This window comes from Pezoporus wallicus, unplaced genomic scaffold (assembly GCF_028554395.1).
Source record: "Pezoporus wallicus isolate ANWC-B61680 ecotype Strahan unplaced genomic scaffold, APGP_CSIRO_Pwel_v1 contig_6382, whole genome shotgun sequence".
NCBI classification, from domain to species: Eukaryota; Metazoa; Chordata; class Aves; order Psittaciformes; family Psittacidae; genus Pezoporus; species Pezoporus wallicus.
In genome coordinates this window covers 2362030-2388787 of record NW_026638015.1, presented here as the reverse complement: position 1 = coordinate 2388787, position 26758 = coordinate 2362030, and the positions used below count along the sequence as shown (strand labels likewise).

The 26758-nt window shown below is 45.4% G+C and overlaps 1 protein-coding gene across 3 annotated transcripts in view; it reads left to right on the top strand.

Moving 5' to 3' along the window:
* Positions 1-20377, top strand: part of ACCS (1-aminocyclopropane-1-carboxylate synthase homolog (inactive)) — a 32136-nt gene extending 11759 nt beyond the window's left edge. For 2 of the 3 annotated variants that reach the window (XM_057408720.1, XM_057408719.1), the window contains exons 2-15: positions 6151-6767; positions 8194-8253; positions 11312-11382; positions 11880-11949; positions 12916-12982; positions 13393-13490; positions 14515-14592; positions 15820-15920; positions 16633-16722; positions 17706-17751; positions 17900-18041; positions 18640-18782; positions 19142-19295; positions 19800-20377. In XM_057408720.1, the coding sequence (XP_057264703.1) occupies positions 6168-6767; positions 8194-8253; positions 11312-11382; positions 11880-11949; positions 12916-12982; positions 13393-13490; positions 14515-14592; positions 15820-15920; positions 16633-16722; positions 17706-17751; positions 17900-18041; positions 18640-18782; positions 19142-19295; positions 19800-20098 (2019 nt within the window). In that variant the 5' untranslated portion in view covers positions 6151-6167 and the 3' untranslated portion in view covers positions 20099-20377. Of the gene's footprint in view, positions 1-4109; positions 4855-6150; positions 6768-8193; positions 8254-11311; positions 11383-11879; positions 11950-12915; positions 12983-13392; positions 13491-14514; positions 14593-15819; positions 15921-16632; positions 16723-17705; positions 17752-17899; positions 18042-18639; positions 18783-19141; positions 19296-19799 lie in introns of those variants that run through there. The other variant, XM_057408718.1, reaches the window with a different exon arrangement.
* The last annotated feature ends 6381 nt before the right edge of the window (positions 20378-26758 follow it).

Sequence of the window (26758 nt, the reverse complement as noted above, 5' to 3'; positions counted from 1 at the left end):
AAGCTTCACACCACTTTTTAAGGGGGTATTTTGAGGATTATGGGTCCTGGCTTGTTAGAAAAGGAGTTGTGGTCTGAAGTTTGTCCTGTAACTGCTGCACTTGGCTGCCACCCACTGCAGTGAAACTGAGTGTCGTGGTTTAAACCCAGTCAGGTAACTCATTCACTCACTTCCCCCCTTCTTTCCCCCCCCCTACTCCCAGAGGGATGGAGAGGAGAATCGAAAAGAATGCAACTCCCACGGGTTGAGATAAGAACAGTTTAGTAACTAAGGTATAACACAAATCACTACTGCTACCACCAATGATAATAATGATAAAGGAAATAACAAGGGAAGAGAATACAACACCTCACCACCAGCCAACTGATAACTTGTCCCCCCCCAAGCCCGACCAAGCACCGACCCATACCTCCTCCAACCCTGCAGTCTCCCAGCCCTTCCGGCTCACTCCCAGTTACATCCTGGGCATTACGTGCTGTGGTATGGAATACCTCTTTGGTCAGTTTGGGTCAGGTGTCCTGTCTCTGCTTCCTCCCGGCTTCCCCTCCTCCCTGGCAGAGTATGAGGCTCACAAAGTCCTTGGCCAAACCAAAATATCATTGTTATCAGCTCTGTTCCCAAGCCAAAAGTCAAAACACTGCACTGCACCAGCTACCAAGAAGGAGAAAAATGAATGCTACTGCTGAACCCAGGACACTGAGGCATGAAATTCTCTGAGGATAAGGAAGTTGCTCTGTGATAACATTCTGTTTGCATTCCTGAGCTTCTGGCATGAGAATTAAAGGTAGAGAGAGGCTTTTGTCAAAGGAGTCTTAAAAGAGCCTTAGATCATTGAATCATAGAATAGTAAGGGTTGGAAAGGACCTTAAGATCATCCAGTTCCAACCCTCCTGATATGGGCAGGGACACCTCACACTAAACCATGTCACCCAAGGCTCTGTGCAACCTGGCCTTGAACACTGCCAGGGATGGAGCATTCACAACTTCCCTGGGCAACCCATTCCAGTGCCTCACCACCCTCACAGTAAAGAACTAAATCTAAACTTCCCCCATTTAAGTTTGAACCCGTTACCCCTTGTCCTATCACTACAGTCCCTAATGAAGAGTCCCTCCCCAGCATCCCTATAGGCCCCCTTCAGATACTGGAAGGCTGCTATGAGGTCTCCACGCAGCCTTCTCTTCTCCAGGCTGAACAGCCCCAACTTTCTCAGCCTGTCTTCATACAGGAGGTGCTCCAGTCCCCTGAGCATCCTCGTGGCCTCCTCTGGACTTGTTCCAACAGTTCCGTGTCCTTTTTATGTTGAGGACACCAGAACTGCACACAATACTCCAAGTGCGGTCTCATGAGAACAGAGTAGAGGGGCAGGATCACGTCCTTGAATGGACACATCAAATTATGTGGCACCTTCACTTTTGTCATGGAAATAGGTGCGATGTCCAACCCAGCTCAGAAAATAAGTCTTCCTTTTTGGTTTTGCAGTTGTCAGTGGCTTGCACTGTGCACACTTCAACACCATCACTCGGGGAACACAGCTCCTGTTAGTGCTCTTCCATCTGAATTGGAAAAGCAACTCAAAGAACTGGCAGCTCAATTACCTCTGCGATAGAACAGCACTGATATGATTGTTCTCAATGCTGTGTGTGCCTGACACATGATTGCAAGGGAAGCTCTTAACTCTATTTAAAACACCAAGTTTCCACTTCAGGTGGCACAAAAAGGTGGAAACAACCGAACCATAAACAATACCTCAAGGTTTATTATTATTATATTATGTCATGAATCTAGGTTCCATCCCTTTTAATGCTTGTCTTGTGAAACAGTGGCTCTTTCTGAAGCCAGGCCATATGTCAAGTTACTTCTGAGAACGCTCTGCTGCTGCCTTGCTAAGTTATGGCATTCAGGTATTCCAGGCTGCAGCCAGGCTCTCTGAAAGGCTTTTAAAGAGGCTATTTCGTGCTGCCTTTAATCTATTTATATTTACTATTAAACCTCTATCACCAGTGGCTTTATTCATTGTTGCCCTGGTCTTTGTGGACTCCAAGTACACAGCCAACATCAATGTCCTTACATTATCTAGAACATAGAGTGCCTTTGCCATGAAAAGCCCTAGGAAAGGAAAAGCACATCTTCCTTATGGGGGTGTGGAAATACAAGCTCTAGTTAAGGAGACCACTAGAAAGAATCCAAACTAATATCTAATCATAAGTTATATGGAAAAGAAATGTATAAGATACATATAAGGAAAGGTGGTATCATTTCTTAAAGCTAAGCTTTGTCTTTTTTTTTTTTCCCCATAGAGACAGTATTCAAAGTATGTCCCAAAATCTAATGAGATCAATATTGTTATTTCCATTCCACGGAAATGGAATCATACAGGCTGGGAATGAGCTATTAAAATCCAGGAGGAAGTTAACAAGAGCTGGGTATGAACACTACAGTGCTGCAATGGAGCAGATCTTTTGATCTCAAAGGAAAATCATGGACCCAGTATGTGCTACACAGCCTGTACGCTTACCCATACAGGATGTGGACACACTGTGTTCTGTTCAGGTTTTTCTCATAAGTGACTGGTTTTATGCTCATATTCTGCCTTAGGGCTCAGGCCTTATTCTGCCAGGCTCAGGGCTGGACTGAGATTTCCATACCATCTGATGCAGCAGAACAGCTCTGTGAAGACCTGAGTTCTGCCATCACGGATCCCTGTAGGGAGTTTGACCTGGTGATGCAGAGGGAAAGCAGGAACTCCTGTATTCATTCTCTACAGTCCCTCCAGTTTTGTTTGCAATGAGGATAGTAAAATACTGGCATAGGCTGCCCAGAGATGCGGTGGATGTGCCATCCCTGGAAGTGTTCAAGGTCAGGTCGGACGGGGCTTTGAGCTTCATCTAGGTGAGGTTATGCAGATGCACTTGATCCCTGCTAATGTAGGCGCTTTAGGAAGGCAGCAGTAAAGGGTTCAATGGGATAGAGGACAAAGCACAAGATGTTTTCTCGGGTATTAAGACACCCCCCCCCCCCCCCCCCCCCCCCCAAATTGTGATGATGTGCAACACACACCCGGAGAGGTTGTGAAATTCGGGGAGATACTTGAACTGAAAGAGGGGAGATTCAGCTTGTACATTAGGAAGATATTCTTCCCTGTGAGGGTGCTGAGGCGCTGGCACAGGGTGCCCAGAGAAGCTGTGGCTGCCCCATCCCTGGCAGTGTTCAAGGCCAGGTTGGACACAGGGGCTTGGAGCAAGCTGCTCTAGTGGAAGGTGTCCCTGCCCGTGGCAGGGGTTGGAACTGGGTGAGCTTTAAGGTCCCTTCAACCCAAACCAGTCTGGGATTCTGTGATCCTATTCAGGGATGTAGCAGAGGACGGGGGACACCTGGAAGGATTTAACGCACACAACAAACCGGTGTGGGGTGATAAACAGAGGGACGAACCGATACAACACCTGCTCCCTCCAGCCCTGCTGCTTCTAAGCTCCAAGGCATCCCCACTGGATGCACAACCCCAGGGTGGGCAGGCAGCGACTTGTCCCTAAGCCCTGCCCTACCGACCCCGGAGGGGGGCACCGCAAACACCCGCTGCTGCTGCTGCTGCTGCTGCGCACCCCACGGCTCCAGCCAAGGCACGGGCACGGTGCCGGGCGGGCGCGGGTCCCGGCGGCGATGCTGCAGCCCGGCACAGCCCGGCACGGAGCGCGATAGCGCGGCACAGCGCTGCCTGGCGCCGGAACGAGGGCGGAGCGGAGCGGGGCGGGCCGGAGGAGGGAGCCGTCGGCGCTGCGCGGAGCACGGCCCGGCCCAGGGGAGCCCTGCGAGTGCCGGGCACGGACCAGCGTTATCCCGGAATAGGGCTGCACGCATGTGCGTCACCCCGGATGTGAACGGCCCGGCCCGGCTCCGCGCTAGCTCGCTCCGCCCGGCTCCGGCGGATGGGCTGAGCCGAGCCGAGCCGAGCCGAGCCGTGCCGGCCGCCGCGCAGCCCGGTAGGGGCTGAGGGGAGGCAGGGTCCCGGGCGCCCTCGAGGGCCAAGGTGCGAGAGTCCCATCCCAGCGGGGGGCCCGGGCCCCCCGAGGGGGCCGGGGCAGGTGCGCGGTCCGGGCGGGATCCCCGGCGCAGCCCGCCCCGTCGGGGCCGCCGCCGCCGCGTCCCCTTCCCCGGCCCCCGTGCCGCCGGTACCCCCGGTGCCGTGTGGCAGCCCCGCAGGCGGGGCAAGGGGGCGATGGATTTTCGCGGTAAGAAGTACGAGCGCGGCAGTAACTGGTCGGACCCCGAGGTGGTGGAGCTGCTGCAGCTGTGGGCCGACGAGTCGGTGCAGATGGAGCTGGAGAGCTGCTTGCGGAACCAGCACGTCTTCAACCGCATCGCAGAGGTGCTGCGGGAGAAGGGCATCCACCGGACGGGCGACCAGTGCCGGGAGAAGATCAAGAAGATGAAGCTGGAATATCGTCGGATCAAGGATAACAGCAAGGCCCCGCGGAGCGGCAGGACGTGGAAGTTCTACGAGGTGATGGACCGGGTGCTGACCAGCCGGCCTGCCCTGGCTTACAGCTCGCTGAGCGGCAGCATGATGGCTCAGCAGGTGCTGCAGGGCAGCATGGTGGAGAGCTACCACCACCACCAGTTCACCTCCCCGGCCCTGCCCTTTGAGCACTCCCAACACCCTGAACTGATGGAGATCAAATGTGAGGAGGTGAACTCTGATGAGCACTGCTTGACCCCAGAGCCCCCAGCAGCCATGTCTTACCAGCAGGGCTCCCCTGAAGAACATGAGATGGAGAGAGCCTTCTTGGAGAGGGCCCAGAACAACTCTCCCATCTCCAGGGTGGAGATTCCCATTGAAACCAGTGTCTCACCTTCAGGTAGGGAGAGCCTTTTGCATTCCAGCATCAGGTTTCTGCCTGGTTTCCCCAGAAAGAGAGATCCTATTTTCTGGTGCAGAGATAGACACCTGGTTTTCACGCTGATGTTCGGACCTTGGTTTTCCACATCCCCAAAAGCTATAAAGTAGAAGGCTGGAAGCTGCATTCATAGTCTTCTGGCCATTCCCAAAGTGTATCCAACTGCAGGTAAATGAAACCTTAAATGAGCTGGGCTAAACGTTGGGTGTATCATCCCAAGGGCTGGAATGTCTGCCACAAGCTGGGCTAGGCGTCTGTGGTAGATTCCTGCATATAATTCTGACAGTGCTTAGCCTTATTGAAACAAACAAGAAATTGTATGCTCTTTGCTATCACTGGAGCATCACCAGGGCTGTCTGCGGTCCTCATGCTGAATTGTATCAGGAGACTCTCTTCTGCCATGGCTACGCTATAAACCTGCAGGTGGAACTTTCCTTGTGTCCTTTTAAACTGTTTTCTGGGTCTAATCTTTTAGGACGCTCAGTGATGAAGAATACTTGGGAATGCTCATTGCCTGGCTTTCTAAGCTATTTGTTAGGACATGGAAAGATGGTTTTGGAAGTCACTGGCAGAAACAGCATTGCCTGTTACTGGAGATGAGACTTCTCCACTGATAGTGCATTTGGCCATTGCTTGGCTGCCAGGAAGGGTGCGGCCCTGGAAATCCTGGGGATTTCAAACCAGTCTAGGACAGGCAGATGGAAGAGCATGGCTTGGGGGAGACTGGCACAGGTTACCCAAAGAAGTGATGAGTGCTCTGTCCCTGGCAGCGTTCAAGGCCAGGTTGGACAGAGCCTTGGGTGACATGGTTTAGTGTGAGGTGTCCCTGCCCATGGCAGGGGGTTGGAACTAGATCTTAAGGTCCTTTCCAAGCCAAACTATTCTATGGTAACCCCTCTGAGGTTTATATCTGAGATCAGAAAGAAATGGTTTAAACTGGCTGGGTTTAAACCACTACACTGCGTTCTCTTTGCCACAGTGGTTGTGTTGTTAGTCCATAGAATGACAATCATTCAGGTTCGTTTGGAGGCTGAATGTGACTGGGGCTGGCAGCATAATGGGGGCCCAATATATAAAGTTCAAAACTTCAAAGAAAATCTCAAACTTCAATATGTACCTGACAGCTTTTACTTTGGTTTTCCTATAAAACCCTACAGTGGATTGAAGTATATTTCCTAAGGAAGGCAGCAAAGCATGTCCACGCCGCTGTACTTGCTGCACATTTGATTTCTCTTCCTTTCTTTTCCATATCCACAGGTTTCAGTGAGCCCAACATGGCCAACTCAACCCGCATCCAGAACGTGGCTCCCCGGCCCGGCTTCTCCGCCTTGCATCGGCTGAGGAAAAGGCGGAAAGGGCAGCGTGTGAAGGACCCGCTCGATGACCTCTTGCTGAAAACCCTGACATCGCAGCGGGCCATGGAAGAGCGCTTTCTGCAGATGGAAGAACGCCGCTTCCAGCGGGATTTGGACGTGGAGGAGCGCCGCATGCAGCTGGAGCAGCGCCGGTTTGAACTGGAGCGCGAGCATGAGTTTCGCATGTTCAACGTCTTCGCGCAGATGCTCAGCATCCTCAAGCAGAGCCATGGCGGCTCCTCCTCCTCGGTTGCGATGCCTCGGGGCTTGGACTTCAGCCACGCACTGTCTGAAATCACGGGAATGGGAGGAGGAGGAGGAGGAGACCTGCCGGAGACGAGTGCTCGGCCGCTGTCCGAGAGGAGGGTTGACATGCACGGCTTCTGCAGCCCCAGCGACTTCCGGAGAAGCCCCTACCTCTCTGCTCGTGGCAACATTGCCAGCATCTTCCGTGGCTCCACGGAGGAAGGGTACAAAGCTTATCATGCTGACAAGTATGATGAAGACAAGAACCCCAATGTGAGTGAGCACCTCAGAGTATCCTTGCTAGGATTAAAGATTTCCTAGACGTTTGCTAACAGATATGCTAAAAACAGTGGAGTTTTTGTGGTCTCAGTAATACATGGCAGGTCAAGCTGTTTGGTTGGGGAAGAGAAAACGTAGTGTTTGCGATGACCTGGGTATCAGAGATGAACACCATGTTCAGCTCAGGTTTGCAAGCTCCTGGTTTCCCTATAGGGGAAATAATAGCAACAGTAGACCTTGACAGATGATAGAAATCTGCAGGAGCAAACAGAGCTGTTTCTCCTTGACCATCTCTGATTATATCAGATTATTGCAGGTGATGGGTGCCGGAGATACAACTAAGTAGACCTCTTTACATTACTTTTAACTAACGGTGCTTTATCTGCCTTACCACACTCGCTGCTCAGCTGTAAGTAGCTCATCGGACCCCCCCTTGTGGCACAAAGGCAAAGTATTACCTGCAAGGATAGGAAATGTAAATAGTGATCTATCTGTGCATTACTTTTAAATAGATCCTATGTTCAGGTACTGAATTGCCTGAAACTTTTAAAATGTTCTATTATTATCCCTGATGTAGTCACGCTGTGTTGGGAGGTGCAAACTAGGTCTTTAAGATAGGAAAACACAGTGAGGTTTCTGATACAAGGGGGAGGCACAAACTTGCTCTTCCACCACCTGTTGTCCATGTAGGAGACAGCTTTTTAAACCGATAACTAAAACTGGATTTGTACTTCAGTAACATCATAAATGTACAGTTGCTTCAATTTTCCTTTCTTTAAAGATTTATTTACCCAACTTATTCTAATAATGAAAATGTGCTACTAGGTTTGAACTCTTCAAGATCTGATGTAGTGCTAAATAAGCAAGGTCACATCCTAAACCTGGAGCTTTAGGGACATCTCTCCGGAGGGGAAAACCTGTGTTTGAACCACTTTTCATGACTACTGTTCAGGTGGTTTCTGAGCAACTGAGTGGAGTGGAATGGTAATGACTGATAAACAAATGCTTTTAGATAAAGAATCATGGAATTGTTAAGGTTGGAAGGGATCTTAAAGCTCATCCACTTCCAACCCCTGCCAACCCCACTTTCCACTAGAGCAGCTTGCTCCAAGCCCGTGTCCAACCTGGCCTGGAACACTGCCAGGGATGGGGCAGCCACAGCTTCTCTGGGCACCCTGTGCCAGCACCTCAGCACCCTCACAGGGAAGAGCTTCTGCCTAAGAGCTCATCTCAGTCTCCCCTCTGTCAGGTTAAAGCCATTCCCCCATGTCCTAGCACTCCATGCCCTTGTAAAAAGTCCCTCTCCAGATTTCTTGTAGCTCCCTGAAGGGTAGCAAATTATTTAGTGAAGTGATAGCTAAAGTGATTTGTGCACCTGTTTTTGTATCTATAAGCAATAAGTTACTTCTTTTTTTTCTAGGGTATAATAAACTTTGGTACCAGTGAGAATAAACTCTGCTTTGACCTGATGTCTAAGCGGGTAAGTCCTATTCCAAACAGAAACATTGAACATTGAATTTGCTCTATAGTTCCTCCTTGGTGCTTGCACTTTCCTGGAGTCATTGCTGTTGCTTAAGTTTGTCTGGCAAAGCTTTTCATTGTGAATTTTTCAAGTGTTGGAAGGCACTTTTGAATCCAGCTATTTGTACACTTATGTATGTTATTTCTCCAGGAGGAGAGGAGGAAGGGTGTTCTTTTGTTCCTCTTCATGATGAGTTTTCCCTTTGAGGATGTATTTGGCTCAGAAAGCTAAATGAAACTAAAATGCATTTTATTTCCTCCTGCTGACAGTAGTTAATTTAATACAGAGGTTTTCAAATCAGGTTTGAACTCAGTTTCAAGGATCTTCACATCTGCCCATTCTAAAGTCACATGATTTGTTGTGAACTTACCCAAAGTGTGTGAGGGTGGCAACAGCGAATGGTGGCAGCCTTTGAAACCTCTTAAAATCAGGCTGGGTCAGCTGCTCCCTGCTCCCTTTGTTCAGTTGCACACTCAAAAATCAGGGAAAAGAGAAAACAACAGAACTGTGCTGTAGAGGAATGTTTCTTGGCTTACATTAAAATCACTGCCCAGGAGCATCCTTCGAGGTGGGCAGGCAGCGCTTTCTCCTACCTGAAGTTGTCTGTGGGGAGGGAAATCAGTCTCTGCAGTTTGAAGTTCATGGTTGCTCCCTTTCCACCATTTCCCACCCTCAAAATGATCCTTGTTTTATTTCTGCCTGCCATCCACTGACTGGGGGGGACGCTACCCCGCTGCTCCGCCTTCCAGCTAAAAGAACAGGTAAGGCAGAGCTGCTGCCTGCACGGAAAAGGTGCCTTCTAGGCTGCATAGGTGGTACCTTCCTTCCTTCACTGTCCTCTCCCCTTAAACTAACACCAAGCCAGCAGTAAGTAGTGCAGAGGGAGATGGTGTCAGCTGCATCTTAATTAGCCTCCTTATGAAAATGTGTCTTTGTGGGCTGTAGTGAGATGAGCCATCACGCTTGTGACCACAAGCTGAATGAAGATATTGTTGCCAGCCTCTCAGTTATCACAGCCTGGCGTTACAGTGTGGCTTCACTGAATGCAGCACCATGTGGGATTGTAGGCAAGTGATTTGTTGCTGTTTGGGATAATAAATACTTACTGTTTCCACTGAGTAACATAACTTATCAGACTCCTGTCTTCAACTTTTGACCCTAAAGTTAGAGAATGTTTCGTGGCATGAGATCTCAGATGATCTTCCTTTCATAGAATCATTGAGTCAGCCAGGTTGGAAAAGACCTTCAAGATCATTCAGTCCAACCATTCCCCAGCACTGCCAAGGCCACCTCTAACCCATGGCACTGAGGCCTCATCTCCACAGTGTGTGAACACTTGCAGGGACGGTGACTGCAGCCCTGCCCTGGGCAGCCTGTTCCAATGCCTGAGTACCCTTTGGGGAAGGAATTGTTCCTCAGCTCCATCTAAACCTGCCCTGGTGCAGCTTGAGGCCGTTTCCTCTTGTCCCATCCCTTGCTCCTTGGGAGCAGAGCCCAGCCCCTCCTGGCTCCATCCTCCTGTCAGGCAGGTGTAGGCAGCGATCAGGTCCCCCCTGAGCCTTCTCTTCTCCACACTGAACCCCCCAGGTCCCTCAGCCCTTCTCCATCAGACTTATTCTCCAGACCCTTCACCAATTCTGTTGCCCTTCAGTTGACCCATCTGTTTTCCTTACCCTTTAAGGGTTCTCCTCTTTATTACAGTAGCTTTTGGAAAACTCTGCTGATACATTTTATGTTGCATCCTCTAGATAAGTTTAGGAGGGAGATCTAAAGGAGGCACAGTTCTGTGCTACATAGGCTTCAAGAACATCTGCAGCACAGTAAAGGAGTTTAATCCTATACTACCAGGTTGTAATTCTGCATGGGATAAGGACAGTGTCTTTAAGCTCCAGAGCTTGACACCATTAAAACACCAATACACTAAATATATAATACATTGTGAGTTTGTTATCACGTGAGAAACTTTTACACTGCATGTTGAATTTTCCACCTCCCTCACTATTACCTATTTCTAGTGTCCTCCACCCTCACCTCTTCTAATATTAACTCATAGATTTGGTTGCCATTAAGTATTTAGAAGGTACATTGTACGTAATACTTGTTTATGCCTTCATGTAGAATGTTCTTTCCTCTCTGCCTCTATCACCACTGTGCTTTCTCTTGCAACTTCATAGAACTGGATTATGCAAAACCCTGATATTTACAACCTTGAAAATACTTAGATGAAAGCAGTATGTGTACTTTGTCTAAATATGAATATTAAGAAGGGCTCCACAATTTGGGTGAATCTGGTTTTGAGGTCAGAATGAACTCCTCATAAGGAACAAAGTGCCTGCCCTAGGGAAGAATTATTAAGAAGATTATTTCATTTTTCTCCTGTCTTTTGAAAGCTCCTGTTATACTGTAACACTTACCAAAACTTACCGGAATTACAGATCTGAAGGAGCTGCAGTTAACTTGGAACTGAGACAGAAATAAAAGCTAGACTTCATTAAAAAACACTATATTACAAGTTTATTAAAGACAATGCCTATCTGACTGTGATTCAAACTCCTTTCTGTCTTTTTCTGACAGTCTAGAGCTGAGCTTTCACAACTGTGACTTCCTTTTCAGCTGAAAGCTCTTGTCCTCAGAGCTTGGCTGAAACATGCTTTGGGACTCTGGGTTGCTTCTCTTGCTGACAAAGTCTTCTGCAGGCATCTTCCTTATGGGCATCATGTGTGTTGCCCGTTCTGCATCCCTTTTGTATATCTCTGTGTAGAGAAGTTTTGGCTGCAGTAACTTAGCCCATACTTCATATAACCTGAAGTTATCACTGATCAATTTGCTGGTCTTTGCTTCTCCAAGCTGCATTAATTTTGATGGTCAGTGGCTTTCTCAATCCAGTTTTACAGCTGTTGAAGGTTGCAGATGTGTGTGTGTATGCACAGGCATGTACCTGTATATGGATCCCGTCTATCTCCATGTTTCCAATGTCACAGGTTAGGCTTTTAATGGCTCTTCTTGTTGCTCACAGCTGACACAGACTGACATGAATCTGATAGAGCCTCCACTGCTTCAGTATCCCGACTGGACAGGACATATGTTGTAAGTCTTCTCTATAACTCTTTTTGACTTCATGTCTGATAAGCAGAATGAATGAATATGCATCACTTTTCTGGGTCATTTAATCATCTTTTTCTTTGCAAAACTGTAAATTACCCATTTAAAAATCACTTTATGTGACAGAAGATGCAGATTTTTCTAAAGCAAACACAGTTGTAAAAGCACTGTATGCATTAACAAACTCGGTAGCTCGAAATAGTTCATTGAAACATAGTGAACACTTGGAGACTTTAATCCTTCTCTTCTGTGCCTTGATTAAAGCTCATCAGAAATGTATGCACCATTATAGACGTTATCCATGACATCTTTGCTGTGTATAAAAGTAGTGTCTCTGGCACGGGCCTGAGCTATCCTGTTTTCTAGCTATTTTCACTAGTCTTCACTATACCCTGGCTTCATTTACCTGAGATGTGGACCTGGGGAAGCTCAGTCTCTTGAAGAATAAGCTGAATCAGTGTTTGCTTTTGTGTCTTTCTCAGTTTACGGGAGGAAGTGGCTCGGTTTTTGACCTATTACTGCAAGGCCCCTGCACCTCTTAAGGCAGAAAATGTGGGTAACCCACTTTCCATTGGTGTCTGTTCTAATGTATTGCTATTTGTTGTCAGTTTCATCTTCCTGTTTTTTAAAACAAATGATTTGGTAAGATGACAGCCTCTAATCGTGTAAATGGGATTGATTCGTAGCCACTGTAGTAGCTTCTGATGCACACTTCAGCCAAAACACTTTGGGTCTACTGACTATTTTCCTAATGCTTCACTGTTGTGTGCCAGCTCCTTATGCCCGTGCTCTCAGTGGGACTTTGTGTTTGTATCTCCTTATTCTTTCTGGGACCTAGTGTGCCTGTATCCCTCAGCCTTGACAAAGAGCGCTCATTGCTTCAGTTGAGTTTAATTTGGTCCCATTCTGCTGTTATACCTCAGGACAAAAGTCAGTTTTATCCTGATGCAGCCATCGCTTTTCTGGCTGCAGTAGCTCAGCAGAAGCCCATACTTCATGTGAACTGAAGTTACCACTGATCAGTTTGCTGACCACTGCTTCTCCAAGGCAGCAGATTCTGCCTGATGCTTGAAGCGAAACTCATAGGATGTGTGAGCATCTGTCTTCTGGAAGCAGGAGTCAAACCTGCTCCTGTACAAGACAGTGGTCCCACTTTTGCACACGTTTGGCAAGAGGTCTGAGCTGCTGTTACCATGAAGAGATGATAACAGAATATTAGATGATGAAAAGTAGTTTGCTTTTCCAGCAGTTTAGAACTACTCCCAATTTTTTTCCCTATTTAAAAGCCTACTCTTTTTCTATTGCTTATTAGAATCAGGAAAGGCACCAGGACAAAGTGTCTCTGAAGCAAAGAACAGGATGGAAGTTATTTCTGGTGGAAGTGGGATTCAGCAGGAAAATGCTTGGAACTAGAGGAGTGGGGAGAAAATATGTTTTAGTGATATGGTCAGAAATTACTATATTATAGTGTTTTCTTTCTGTGGACAGATGTATCACTAACCTCTCTTTCTTCTGTAGGTCATCGTTTTAAATGGTTGTGGGTCTTTATTTTCTGCATTAGCTACAGTCCTTTGTGATCCAGGGGGTAAGTGGATGGCTGGGAGATGTTTTTAATGTTTATTTTTGCTGGGAAATAATGTGTCACTGTTTCAGTATTGGCTATTAGAAGTGAAGTAGTGGAATTGGCATTGTTCTCAATTCATGCAAGATTGTGCTGTGAAATTAATCATCTCCATGATCTACACGTCATGTACTCACACCTAGTGTTTTTACCACTGTTTTTGTGGTTGTTAGGACTAGACGTAGGCTGTACTCATGTTTTACCTGGGTTCTTGCAGAAGATAAAAGTATTAAAGTAAGAATAAAGTTCAGGAAAAGGCAGCAGCAATACAGTGTTTCTAGAGGGCACAGCTATAAAACAGCTTTTGCATTTAGCTGAAGTACATTAGAAGAAAGAGAAGGAGAGTGACCTGCTGATTGTTTTCTTGGTTCCAGAAGCTGTTCTGATTGCTACTCCCTTTTATGGTGGTATCACCCAGAGTGTCTTCCTCTATGGTAATGTCAAGCTGGTGTATGCCTATTTAGACAGTAAGGTAAGATCTGAAGGAATACCAGCCAGTTGACAAATAATTGATACTGGAAAGTGTCAAGCTTTGGGAACCTCTGAAACCAGTCCTCAAAACAAGAATGGGCTGCAGCCTGTGGATGTTTTCCCAATTTATTGCTGGGAAGTTGGGCACATAATTTGCAAGGAATTTGTTTGAGACCACAAATCTGGATTCCAGATTTTCATAGAATCATAGAATACTTAGGGTTGGAAAGGACCTTAAGATCATCCAGTTCCAACCCCCCTGCCATGGGCAGGGACACCTCACACTAAAACCATGCCACCCAAGGCTCTGTCCAGCCTGGACTTGAACACTGCCAGGGATGGAGCATTCACAACCTCCCTGGGCAACCCATTCCAGTGCCTCACCACCCTTACAGTAAAGAACTTCTTCCTTATATCCAGTCTAAACTTCCCCTGTTTAAGTTTTAACCCGTTATCCCTTGTCCTATCACTACAGTCCCTAATGAAGAGTCCCTCCCCAGCATCCCTATAGGCCCCCTTCAGATACTGGAAGGCTGCTATGGGGTCTCCACGCAGCCTTCTCTTCTCCAGGCTGAACAGCCCCAACTTCCTCAGCCTGTCTTCATACAGGAGGTGCTCCAGTCCCTGATCATCCTCGTGGCCTCCTCTGGACTTGTTCCAGCAGTTCCATGTCCTTTTCTTGTATCTTACTCCCAGTAATGGTTCTTGAGAGGGAAAAAATGGCCGTTTTGAGCCTTGGAGACAGAAGTATGTATTGTCCTACTAAAAATGATCCCGGGGTGGAAAAGCAGATGGAGATCTTGCATTGTTTTAGTTCTTCAAGGATAAGCAGAGAATTCTGTGTGTGGCCAGCCTATGGTGAACATATTTCTTTGACTTTATTTGTTATCTCTGTGGTATAAAAGGGTAAGAAGATGTTCCCAGGTCATTATTGTTGGGTTCTTTTGGGGAACATTTCTCAGGGGATTGGCTCAAGACTCTATTGAAATAGATTGCCTTTTTTTTACCTTTATGATGCCTTTCAGATTACTGGAACAAGCACTCGGCCTTTTCAGCTTACAGTGGAAAAACTGGAAAAGGCCTTACAGAATGCCCGGGCAGAGGTGAGTTTAGCTGAACTTCACATCACCAGTTAAGACTACAGTATGTTTGAGGTGGCACGTCCCAGAAGTGGCCTTGAAGATCAAAACCTAGCCCATGGCTTTCCAGGTGTCCTTGTAGACAACCTAAGATCAGGCAAACTCAGGGGCAGTTTTAGGAGGAACCCCCCACTGTTGTGTAAACCAGGAGTACCAGGCCATTCACAAAGCACTGGAACCCTTTCATATCACACACAAAAAGTACTTGGGCATGCACTAGAAAGTAGGCACTACCCAGGGTTTATCCTTCAGGAAGGCCAGCTGAGTTACCGCAAGGCTCACTGCTCTACGCAGTAGTGCACATGATTCCACTAAGAACACCAAGAGATTTTGTAGGTGGGTAAGAGGTGCAAATCTAGAGAATAAATGTAGATGAGTATCATCTTTCTGATGAGTTATTTGGTACGTTTTGATGCTGTCCTAAGCCCTATATATGTTTAGCTGCATCTTTAGATCATTACCAGCTCTGACATCTTCATAGAATTGTAGAATCACAGAATACTTAGGGTTGGAAGGGACCTTAAGTTCATCCAGTCCAACCCCCCTGCCATGGGCAGGGACACCTCACACTAAACCATCTCACCCAAGGCTCTGTCCAACCTGGTCTTCAACACTGCCAGGGATGGAGCATTCACAGCTTCCCTGGGCAACCCATTCCAGTGCCTCAGCACCCTCACAGGAAAGAACTTCTTCCTTATATCCAGTCTAAACTTCCCCTGTTTAAGGTTTAACCCGTTACCCCTTGTCCTATCACTACAGTCCCTAATGAAGAGTCCCTCCCCAGCATCCTTATAGGCCCCCTTCAGATACTGGAAGGCTGCTGTGAGGTAGCTCAAATTCCCATCTTTCTTGCCACATTCATGGACAATCTTCAGTAATTTGTGACTTCCCAATTACTGGTACAGCTGAGAGCATCTTTCTCATCATTGGCTGACCAAATAGTTGTGTCAGTGTCCCTCTTTTCAAAACCATGGATTCATTCTATACACTTGTCCTCAGTTCACTTTGTAAGTGATATAATAGTAAACCCCCCCAATTTGTGGTTCAGAGCTTTCTCATACAATCTAATTTCTGAGGTGAAAAGTCACATTGGAGGCTTAAGGGAATCTTGTGTCACACTCAAGTAAGAAGTCCTGAAAATCTCTCCCATGATGTGTGCTTTCTTATTACTGCTTTATTTGTGGTCTGCAGGGTGTCACTGTAAGGGCCTTAATTCTTCTGAATCCCCAAAATCCCCTTGGGGACATCTACTCCTTGTCAGAGCTACGGGATTACCTGGAATTTGCTAAAAGGTACGTCAGTTTGGGAGGCTGAGGCATCCTGAGTCAGATACAGCAATCTGATGGATTACTCAATGTCCCTGACTTTATCTGTGAATATCTTTTAAGTCAGGGAACCAATCTATTCTTGACACACAACAGTGGGCTTAAGAGGGGAAGGAGTACTGGGAACAAGGGAACGCGGACCATTCAGCCATCTGGAGTGACAAAGCAACTTGCAAGAAGGAATGCAAGTTTTGTTTGGTGGTGGTGCTAGCAAACACTATGGTGCTGTGCTTCCCTGGTAGGGATCCGAGTTCTTTTCCTCACAATTTCTCAGTGCAAAGACAAAGAAATGCATGAATATGGGTTCCCAGTTTTGTCCTGGATCATGAATGCTCTCTGAGATTCAGAATCTGAGGGGATTGCTGATACAACTTCTTATTACAGTCAGAATTAGCATTAGTATCCTGTATTATTAGCACAGGAATTAATATTCATTAATGCATTAGAAATGACTGAATTTTTGTCTCATTACATGGTTGCAGTGGGTGACGGGAATATGTCTCAGATCACTTCAGTGTACATACAATGGACTTTCTGAGTTGTGAGAAAAATGCTTTACTGCTGCAAAATTGAGTGTCACTCTTCTTTGTGTAAAGCAAGTCTTTGCAGGCCTGAATTTATCTCTGCTTCTAACCCAGAATCAGCCTTCTTTTGTAATCTCCATTTTGTCCTTTTGCAGACACGAATTGCACGTGATAGTAGATGAGATCTACATGCTGTCAGTTTTTGATGACTCAGCCACGTTTCACAGTGTCCTGGGCATGGACAGGTAAAATCAGCTCCTACTTCCCTAGCCGTCTTCCAGTGACAGTTCCCCATGATGCCTTGCTGAGAACTTGTGACTGGAAGTTAAGGCATGAGCTCGCACACTCTGAGTCTGCCTTATGCCCATTCCTTCCTTTTTGTCATTTCTGAATGGCAAATGCATTTTGTCAAGTGCCATCTGGCAAGTGAAAAATGGTGGTTAGTTTTCTGTTGGGGTATGCTTTTCAGTGTGTGCTTTGGGATTTGCCTGTGACAGTCCCCAAAACCATAAAGAGCTGTTTCATGCGTTGAGAATGAGGCTTTTCTTCCTACCTAAACTTTGTTATCTCTTTCCCACACTTCATTTGATGCCTGTAAGGACTTTCTGTTGCTGTTTGCTTGCTTTCTTCACACAGTAGTCATGGATCACGGTGTAATTACACGTTGGAGGATTGGTTTTATTAGGTATTGATTTAATGAGATCAGAAACTTCAAATCTCACCTTTTAAAAATATGGTGGATTTTTGTTTGATTTTCTTTGGGTGGTTTTGTTTCTTTGCCTCTAATTTCTAGTTTTCACCCATTACACCATCTTTTTGTTCATGGTCAATTGCAAGGAAATAAAATATACTTGGTTATGTGTTAGCTTCATTTTGCTAGGCTTGGATGTAAAAGAAAATGACTTAATTCTTGGCAAATACATTGGCACAAGCCTGCTTTCTGGCATTCTATGTACAAGCTTCAGATGTGCAGGAAATCTGCTCATGAAATACAGCACTTGGAGGTATCTGTACATCTGAAATACTTTAACTTGTGTCTAAAACTAGTTCCAGGGAGTTCCTGTCTTCTAAGGTTAGGTCAGATTTGAATTCTCCCTACTTGACTGATTTTCTGTGCTGCACTGTCATTGTGTAATGCTGCCTCTCTGTTTCTGCAATGCTGCACTGGTGATCCAAAAGCTTCAACACCTATGAAACTAACTGCCCATCTGCATCCTTCTACATACAGATTGCCTGATCCACAGCGGACTCATGTGATGTGGGGCATAACCAAGGTGAGTGCTGGTTGCCATCGTGCCATGGCTCCCAGCTGGTAGCATTGGCCTGGTGTCCTCAGGTTCTTTATGCTGGAAGGAACAAGGCAGTAGTAATAGGATCCTGGTCTTCCTGTGTAATAAAGTAGTCTCTCTCTGTCTTCTTCAGGATTTTGCTGTCTCTGGGATTCGTTTTGGTACTTTATATACAGAGAACCAAGATGTTGCTAATGCAGTGGCTTCTTTGTGTTATTTCCACGGGGTATGTGGACCTGTCCAGCACAAAGTTGCACAGCTGCTTAGAGACAGAGGTAAGTCAGTAGCTCCATGTATGATCCTGTGCTGTCCTGTGTGTCTTTGCACCTGGGGCATCCCTCTCCCCCTTTCCTTTCCAAGTGGTCTCCTGTTTGTACAGCTTAATGACAGTCTTATGTAATCCTGAAGCTGCCCATGTAACACAAGGGTGATGTTTCTGCAGAAAAGGACCATTTCTGCAGAGCTCCTGATCAGCGGAATTAAAGGAGCAGCTTGTTGTGATGGCTGTTTATAGAAATAGCCGGTATTGTGTAGTACCACCTGAGCAGAAACAGCATACAAGCTTGTGAGGTGAGGGAGATAGAACTGGATTTCTAGCTTTGCCCTGGATGGAGTGTTAAACACTCTGCAACAACTAAGAGCTATGAATGTAGGGTAACTTCCTTAGGGAGGTCAAGAAGATACTCTTCTGCACAGACTTGAAACTGCTAAATAGTTCTTGCTCCTCTTTTTTCTATTTGAGGAAGAAGGAAACAAATAGAGGAGGTGAAGGGTGAGATGAAAAAAGGCACTGTGAGGGCTTTGGAAACTGAAACAGATGTGAATTCTTTCACAGTTTGTGATCTGTTTTCTTTATTTTCTCTCTCTGGTCAGACTGGATCAACCAGGTCTATCTGAGGGCCAACCGTGCCCGTCTAAAGGCTGCTCATACGTATGTGACAGATGAGCTGAAGACTCTTGGGGTTCCTTTCCTCAACCGCAATGCAGGCTTCTTTGTCTGGATCGATTTCCGAAAGGTTGGTAGTCTTAGGACAGGCTTCTCCTGGGGTGAGGGCAGGCACGTGGTGCAGCTGCATCTAAAGGAAAGCTTACTGTTGTGATAAGCACTTTGTTTCCTGATGAGCAGAGGGACAGCTGCCTGGTATTGGTGTCCGTTCTTTTCCTTCCGTCTCTGTGCATTTCCCTCCCTGCAGGAATATCACTGCTCTCAAGCCACTTTCCTCCCCATTTCTTCCTTTATATCACAACTGCTGTACATCAGAGGTAAAAGGTGTCTCCCTGGCCTTTGCAGACCTCATGGGAATCACAGATTCATGAGGATCTCAGTGATGTAGCATATATATTATTAATCTGGTCTTTCTGCTGACTCTCCTAGTACCTTAAGACAGACACATTTGAGGAGGAAATGCTGCTCTGGAGGCGTTTTCTGGATAACAAGGTCCTCCTGTCCTGTGGTAAAGCCTTTGAGTGCAGTGAGCCTGGATGGTTCCGCATCATCTTTGCTGACAAGACCCACCGGCTGCAGTTAGGTCAGTAATCTCTTTTTCTTTCATCAGTATTTGTATTTCTTCCTCTCTTTAATGCCAAACTTACCCTATTGTCATTATCCTCTTGTCTCCTCAGTTTTTCCTCCCTTTATTATAGAGTCATAGAATAGTTGGCGTTGGAAAGGATCATCCAGTCCCAACCCCCTGCCATGGGCAGGGACACCTCACACTAGACCATGTCACTCAAGGCTCTGTCCAACCTGGCCTTGAACACCACCAGGGATGGAGCATTTACAGCTTCCCTGGGCAACCCATTCCAGTGCCTCAGCATCCTTGCAGTAAAGAACTTCTTCCTTATATCTAACCTGAACTTCCCCTATTTCAGTTTGAACCATCACCCCTTGTCTTATTGCTACAGTCCCTGATGAAGAGGGAATCTCTGAGTCCCTTTCCTTTCATCCTTTGAATTTTTTTCTGGATTGGATGGATATGGGGACACTTACGACTTAAACTAATCCACTCGTGTTTGTCCTTATATCACTGCAGGTATGCAACGGATCCGCAAGGTATTGGAAGAGCGGGAGCAGGAGATACTGGCTGAGGAGAAGGAGCAGCCTTGTCAGTCAGAACAGGATGGCAAAGCAGATAGCACAGATGAAGTCATTTTTGTGTCTCGCCACCAGGAGCCTACCAGTGCTGGTAGCTCCAACCTTGGTGACCTTATTGGCCTCCTGCAGCAACAGATGCGTTCATCTGACTGGTTACAGAAGAATACAGCTGAGCAGTTTGCCCAGGAAAAGCCAGAGATCTATGATGTGTTCAGCAAACTGGTGGGGAAGCAATAGGGATCAGTGTCTTCAGGAGTTTCCTGAGCAATGACTGACCCTGGGCCCTTAAAAGCTCAATAGTGACTTCCAGCAAATAATATATTTTCTGTATAGCAAGAAGATCACTTTGTAAAACCCCTCCTCCCTGTTGGAGATCTCTAATTTGTATTATATAGGTGCATTCCTTGGATTGGGGTGAGGGTAGGGAATGGGGGGGTCTTGTTCGCCTGCTGCCCTCTGACCTGCAGCATCATTGAATTTTGTATTTCATTTCTAATGAATACGGTCTTAACTCTCTTATAAGGTCCTGTGGTGTCATTTTTTTGTGCTGTTTGTTTTATGCTTTCCAGAAAGATGGAGACTTGAGATGGTTAAAACTTGTAAAGTTTGCCTTTTCCTCAGTGATGATCAGGTGTAACTATTTCAAGGCCATAAGATGACTGCTTTCTCAAGGAGGTGTTTTTGGGTGCTAGAACCCACTGTCAGTCCTAACCTAGCCTCAACTAAGGGTAGACAAGCACGTGTATGGGTTCATCTGCATGGGTAAAGCTTTCCATCTTGAGCTGGTTTCCAGTCTAACCTCAGGTCAGACCATATCCAACACCCTTGGTTGGTGAAATGCCTATTTTTGTTTCTATCCTTCTTTTCTGTATTCATATAAGCAGACAGCATCCATTGGCCACTTGGCACAGTGTCCACCAAAGAGCTAAGAATGGAGAGGTGACTGAAAGTAGATGTTCTTTCTGCAGCCCGTGGGCTTCTAAGGTGGCACCTCCCACCATTTTCAAGGTAACTAAGGCAATTTTTTAGCTATGTTTGTCAATTTGCAGGGTAATTTTTTGACTAAACACTATTCTTCGGTCTCCTTCCTCCCTTTTCCATATTAAAAGGCACTGTTTCCTGTATAATGGTGACATAGTATTTCAATTGGGAAGTCTCTTTCACAGTTACAATGCTCTAATTTCTGGTACTATACAATTTTAGCTGTTTTAAAGTAATTTAAGATGTTTTTTTCTGCATACGTATTAATCCCATACATAGTAATCCAGAGTTCAAGGAAATTGCCCATGAAAACTGAATGGAAGTGTGCCGTTGTCCTTTAATTTGTGCTGAGTTTCATCCTGGTGGCATTATGGAATCTGTATGTAATGAGTTAAAAGAGGTGAAAGATAAAGTTTAGGCTAAATTCTGTGCTGTCAAAGCGGTTGGAATATGCTCATCGCAAGTGAAGAATCGTCTTCTGGTCAAGCCTCCAATATCAAACTGGAAAGGCATGGAAAAAATCTTTGCATTGTCTGGATAATTTAGGAGAAGGACAGTATTGAGAGGTAACAGGAAATCCAGATTATTATTTGGTTCAATATTCAAGTAAACCAGTTTTCATTTTATAGTTACTTTGTGAGGTGAGATGTCAGTGCCTGATGCCTCACAGAGGTACCATTGTGGCTCTGTTGGTTTTGTTCTTGGGCACTGTAGATTTTGGCAGGTGGGCATATCATAATGAGCGACAAAAGCATGTGTCTGTATCATAAACCAAATTGCCAAGGCATAGGTAGCAAACAATAAATGCAGCTGAACTTTGGTGAGGTGATGGTGGAGAATTGCCTGGACAGAGATGGAGTCTGACCAGTGGCTGAGGAGAAGATGGCGCTGCATGTAACTGGTCCCTCTCTTGGATGCCAGCAATGAGGCAAAGCTGGTGATTGGGAAGATGAGTACAAGCAGTAGTTATAAGCATCATATTTTTAAATACATTCATTTTTGGACGGGGCCTTGAGCAACCTGCTGCAGTGGAAGGTGTCCCTGCCACTGCAGAGGATTGGAACTGGATGAGCTTTGTGGTCCTTTCCAATCCAACCCATTCTATGATTTTATTGTACTTTATTTTCCATTTGCTCTTGGGTATTCACAAAGAAAGCTATAGCACAAGACAGGTCTCCTTAATAGAATGAGAGGTGAGATGTACAGCTAAAACACCAATGGACATACTGGTTTGCCCTCACTTATGTATCCAAAGGGGTCTGAGCAACAAAAATTCAGGGAGAAAGCTCTGTGAAATGAAGAACCAGGTTAAGACTCTATAGGCATTAGTTGAAGTGGTATTTCAGGGAATTCCTATAACTAACTCAACCCATTAATTACTCCTCATTTTCTTTTCTGCTGGTCACTCCTATGGTTGGAGTATGTAATTACACAAGAGTAACAATTAGTATAATATGGTTTTCACCCATCTCTGTGTGAAAGCAGCTAGTAAAGCACACCTCTTTGTAGGAAAGGGTTTAAGACACTAAAAATCCTCACAGCTAATATCCTATGGCCCACAGTCATATGATATTGCTATAACACAGAATAACCAGACAGACACACACTTTTGCATGGAATTTTTTCCATGGGTGTTTTTTCAGGTTTAACACCTGCCTGAGGAGCTCTCCACTGGGGAATGTCAGCCTGGTCACAGAAACTGAAAATCCAACTGGAAATGGTGCTGGAGAGAAATGTGTTATGAGTCTGCTGTTGGAATAAGCAACATTCATTTTGAAACCCCATAAATCCTGGGTGGCTTTATTGGTTGAAATGAATTGGAAAACATTCAGAAAGTCCTGTGTGTATGTATATAGAAGTTAAATCTGCTCTTATTTGCTGTAAGAATACCCTGACAGAAAAGAATACACAGGCTCTGTCTGTACAAATTGTTTGTTCCTTCTGCTACCTCCATGTTAAGATATTCTCTCTGCTCACTGTTTCTCATCATTATTATGAATGGCCTTTTATTCTCTGTGGCAAATCTCTACAGGAAAAAAGATAGAGAAATGACTAAGGACTGTGTCTGTCGTCGTCCCCCCCCATTTCTTCCCTTTTTTTTTGTCAAGCAATAGGCAAACATACCTGAAATGATTAAGCCAGTCAGATCTGTATTTTTAAAGCCTGCTGCATTTCATTTCAAATAAGAAATGCCAACAAGATGAATCTAACACTGTGCCTTCACTGCTTGTGTCCATTGTAATTCAATAAGATGATAAAAGCCACTTGGCATACAATTTTTGTGTTCAGGTTATCATTCGTTTGAGCACAGAGAGGATCCTAAAGGGTTTCATGGTCCTTGCCATGTTCCAGTCTCTGTTTTCCTTCCCCTCCGCCCCCTTCTTTCTCTATTTCAAGGAAATGTTCAGGATTTTTAAGTTAGAGATGGGAATTTCCAGTACAGCAGTGCCCTTGGTCATAGACACTTCCCTAACATACATTTCAGGTCTATCCTTGATGTGTCCATGTGGGAGGGGAGAATCTGTGAATCTCCGTATTATTAACCTGTCTTACATTGCAGTTAAGTGAACAGCATAGGTGGAGCCCATTCTAGCTAAATATTTCTGAAGGATCATGCATGCTTAAGGAATAGATCTGTAAAGATGAGTTTTCCCTTAAGGAAACTGAGTATATCCTGAGCAAAATATCCATAAGGACAAATGCTCGCTATTAGCTTAATAGTTCCCTACCTTCAATGAAGAAGGGCAGCTGCTCAAATGTACTGTATGATAGATATCTTCTTTTCTAAATAAATGCTAATACTTTAATTGTTGTCTTTCTCTGTTAGAATGTATGCAACAGAGTATGTAGCTGGCCTGACTGGTGTGTGCTCCCCCCATCCCCATAGCCACCCAGTTACTTCAAACCTGCCTTGGGGTCAAATTATCACGTGTATTGACAATTTCTCTGCAGCCCTCCTGCAGTTACTTGGTTACAGAATCCCTCTGTTGCTCTCATGCTGCTGGCAGAGCGGTGATTTCATTTCATCAGCGAGATGGTGGCACACAAGGGTAAAAAACCTTCTCATGGAGGAAGCTACACAAATCATTCCCCCCCCCCCCCCCCCAAATGTCTGCATCTGAAGTATCCAAAGGGTAAAGCTGCTTTTGCACTTTTAATTGCATATTGCATGTCCACTTTTAATTGCATATTGCATATGCAGCTATTTTTGTAAGATCGGCTGACCTAATGGGATTGCTTTGGTTCTTTCTGAATCATGAAGAGCAGGGCAAGGTAATCTACAAGTATATATGTATACAAAGAGGTATGTATTCCACCTGAGAAAATCAGAGTGGCAACATACACTCATTTCTTCATTCCAATTAATGTTCATTTTATTAGTGACTTACATAAAGCACTCCCTGTTGACAGGATCCTACATTATCTGCAGCTGACAAATGTACTGAAGAGTCTGAGATGGTTATAAATACTCTACTTTTTGTCCTCAGTTTGCCGGGATCAGTTATTTTTAGCAAATAGCCAGTCGACCTTATCAAAATGGGGAATCAAAAATAGTCTGGAAAAACACTGCAAGGAAAGGCTATTTTTAGCTGTCTATTCCCTGCTGCTATCCAGCAAGGTCTGATGGCACAGCTCATGCTCGAGCGCTTAGTTATTCTAGGAGAATGCTTGTCATGACCTGTTCTTTCCCTGAATACTTCGCTGCAGAAAGCAGCCAATTGATTAAAGATTAATGCATCTGCAAACCGTGACAGCTGAAAGCTTTAGGGAGGGGAGCGATGCACACTGACAGAGTGTTTCTACCTGCATGTTTCTGCCGCATTATAGCTTCTTTGAAGGGAATGCTTGCCTAATTGAATCTCCTCAGTTCTCACCTCCTCCAAAGTATACTTACACTTCTTTCTCCTTTCAATTCAGGAAGGCAGTAGAGGACATAGAGTTACAGGCATCAGGCAGAGATTGTGTTGACCAGCACTATCAGTCACAAACCAGCAGCACTGGAGGTGTATGATGGACTGACTCTAGAGGTAAAACCATGCAGTTGGCTGCCAGATACAGTTTATTAATCAGACTAATTATAAACTCAACTGATATAAACGAGGGTATCATCTGGGTGTAAGACATAAACCAAAAGAGTGAACCAAGGCAATGACCTGGCTGTTGCAATATCTTATTTCCTCTTATACTAGAAACTCTTTCCTTTAGTCCACTACTTTATATATTGGTAGTAGCCATTAACAAATTTCTCAGAAGAAAAACCCTGAGCTATGATTTTGTAGTTATGCTATGCCATAGGTTGAAAATAAGGTGGAAAAGATGTCCCCAAGCCATTAGTTTTCCCCTCCATGTTTGACTTCCACGATGATCTCCTTTTATTATAAACGTGTTTCCAGAATGTGCTGCTTCCAGCACTGACTGCATAAGGCAGGAGGCTCTCAGAGCATTTCTTTCTCTTCTATATACTGATTACCCCAGCATAAAATACACGGTGTTGGATGTGACAGCAGGCAAATGTACGGTGTGATGGTAAAGCCCTTAAAGACGAATTCCCAGGTGATCCCAAAGAGTCATAAAAGGCAGGACGTAAAAGGTTAAAGAAAAGAGAGGTGAAACATCTCATTTCTCTTGTGCATTTATAAAAATTGATAGCCCGTTATCCAGATGCTGATGAATATTTTTACAAGCTATAAATGGCAACCAGGAGTCTAAAAATAGACGCTGTGCTGCAGACTTGTCTGGCTTAGCTACATCACTAGAATATAAACAGGCTCCCTGGTGTCGTTTCAGGGAACTCTCTATCAAACCAGACTGCATCCTCCATTTTTCTTGCTATTTTAAAAGAAAACAGCTGATGCTGCTTGCATTTCTTTTAGTCCTAGCTTTTAATATAATTGCATTGCTTTCCCAGTTTTCCTACAGGCATGAAATCATCATCAAGCCTCAATGAATATTTCAGCTGCCATTGATTTGATGCACTTTCTTCTCCCTGGCAGAGCAGGGAGGCAGGGGAAGTGCCTGTCAGCACTGCATGGGCTGTGCTCGGTGTTCCCCAACCACTCTGGCCACACATGGACCTGCTGATGTCCCCATTACAAAACAGGGCTGTGGTCCCCCCTCCCTGGATCAGTCACACCCAGGCATAGCTCATGCTGAGATGCAGAGATGCAGTTCTTGTCCCAGCAGCCCCAGCACATGAATGCTGCCCCTTCTGATTCATAAAATCAGACATGGTCCATTCACCCTCTGGAAGGAGAGCTCCTGCCTCTGATTTATGAATGGGGCAGCTCACAGCAATTTCAAGCTGATGTGTTAAAGCCATCATATTAAAAGCATTAAGTGCTCTAACAAGAGCTAGTAACTTGCACCAGCATGGGGGAAAAAGCCAGTATCAGTGCTCAGAAAGGATGCTTTAAGATCTTTGAGTCCTTTCTGTTAATGGCTTTGAATGTCACGGGCAGTACGAAGGAGGCAGCAGTGAGTCTAAGGAGAGTGCTACATCACCTGCTATGCAACGTGTTTGAGAAGAGGTTGGGAGAAAGCACACAAAGCACTGCAGTGACAGCATTTCTCCTTTCTTGCTGGAGTACCAAGATGCCTCTGTGTGTGCATGTGGATGGCTTTGCAGAAAGTGGTTTTCCCGAGGGCAGGTGAAGGGAGAGAGAACTAACCCTTTGCTGACAGGCAACACTGCTTGAGGACACTGTGCTCTGAGAGACTCATGTTAGAGTTTTAGAGCAGGGATATGTACAAATCGCACATCCTTTCACAAACAGACACAATAGTACACCATCACCTCCCCAATGTATATGAGATTTAAATACATAAAAATCGATACATCAAAAATTGAAGGGGGAACACCTTTCAGGCCAGCAAAAGCTGACACTTTAGGATACATGTGCTAAGAGTGTTCTAAAC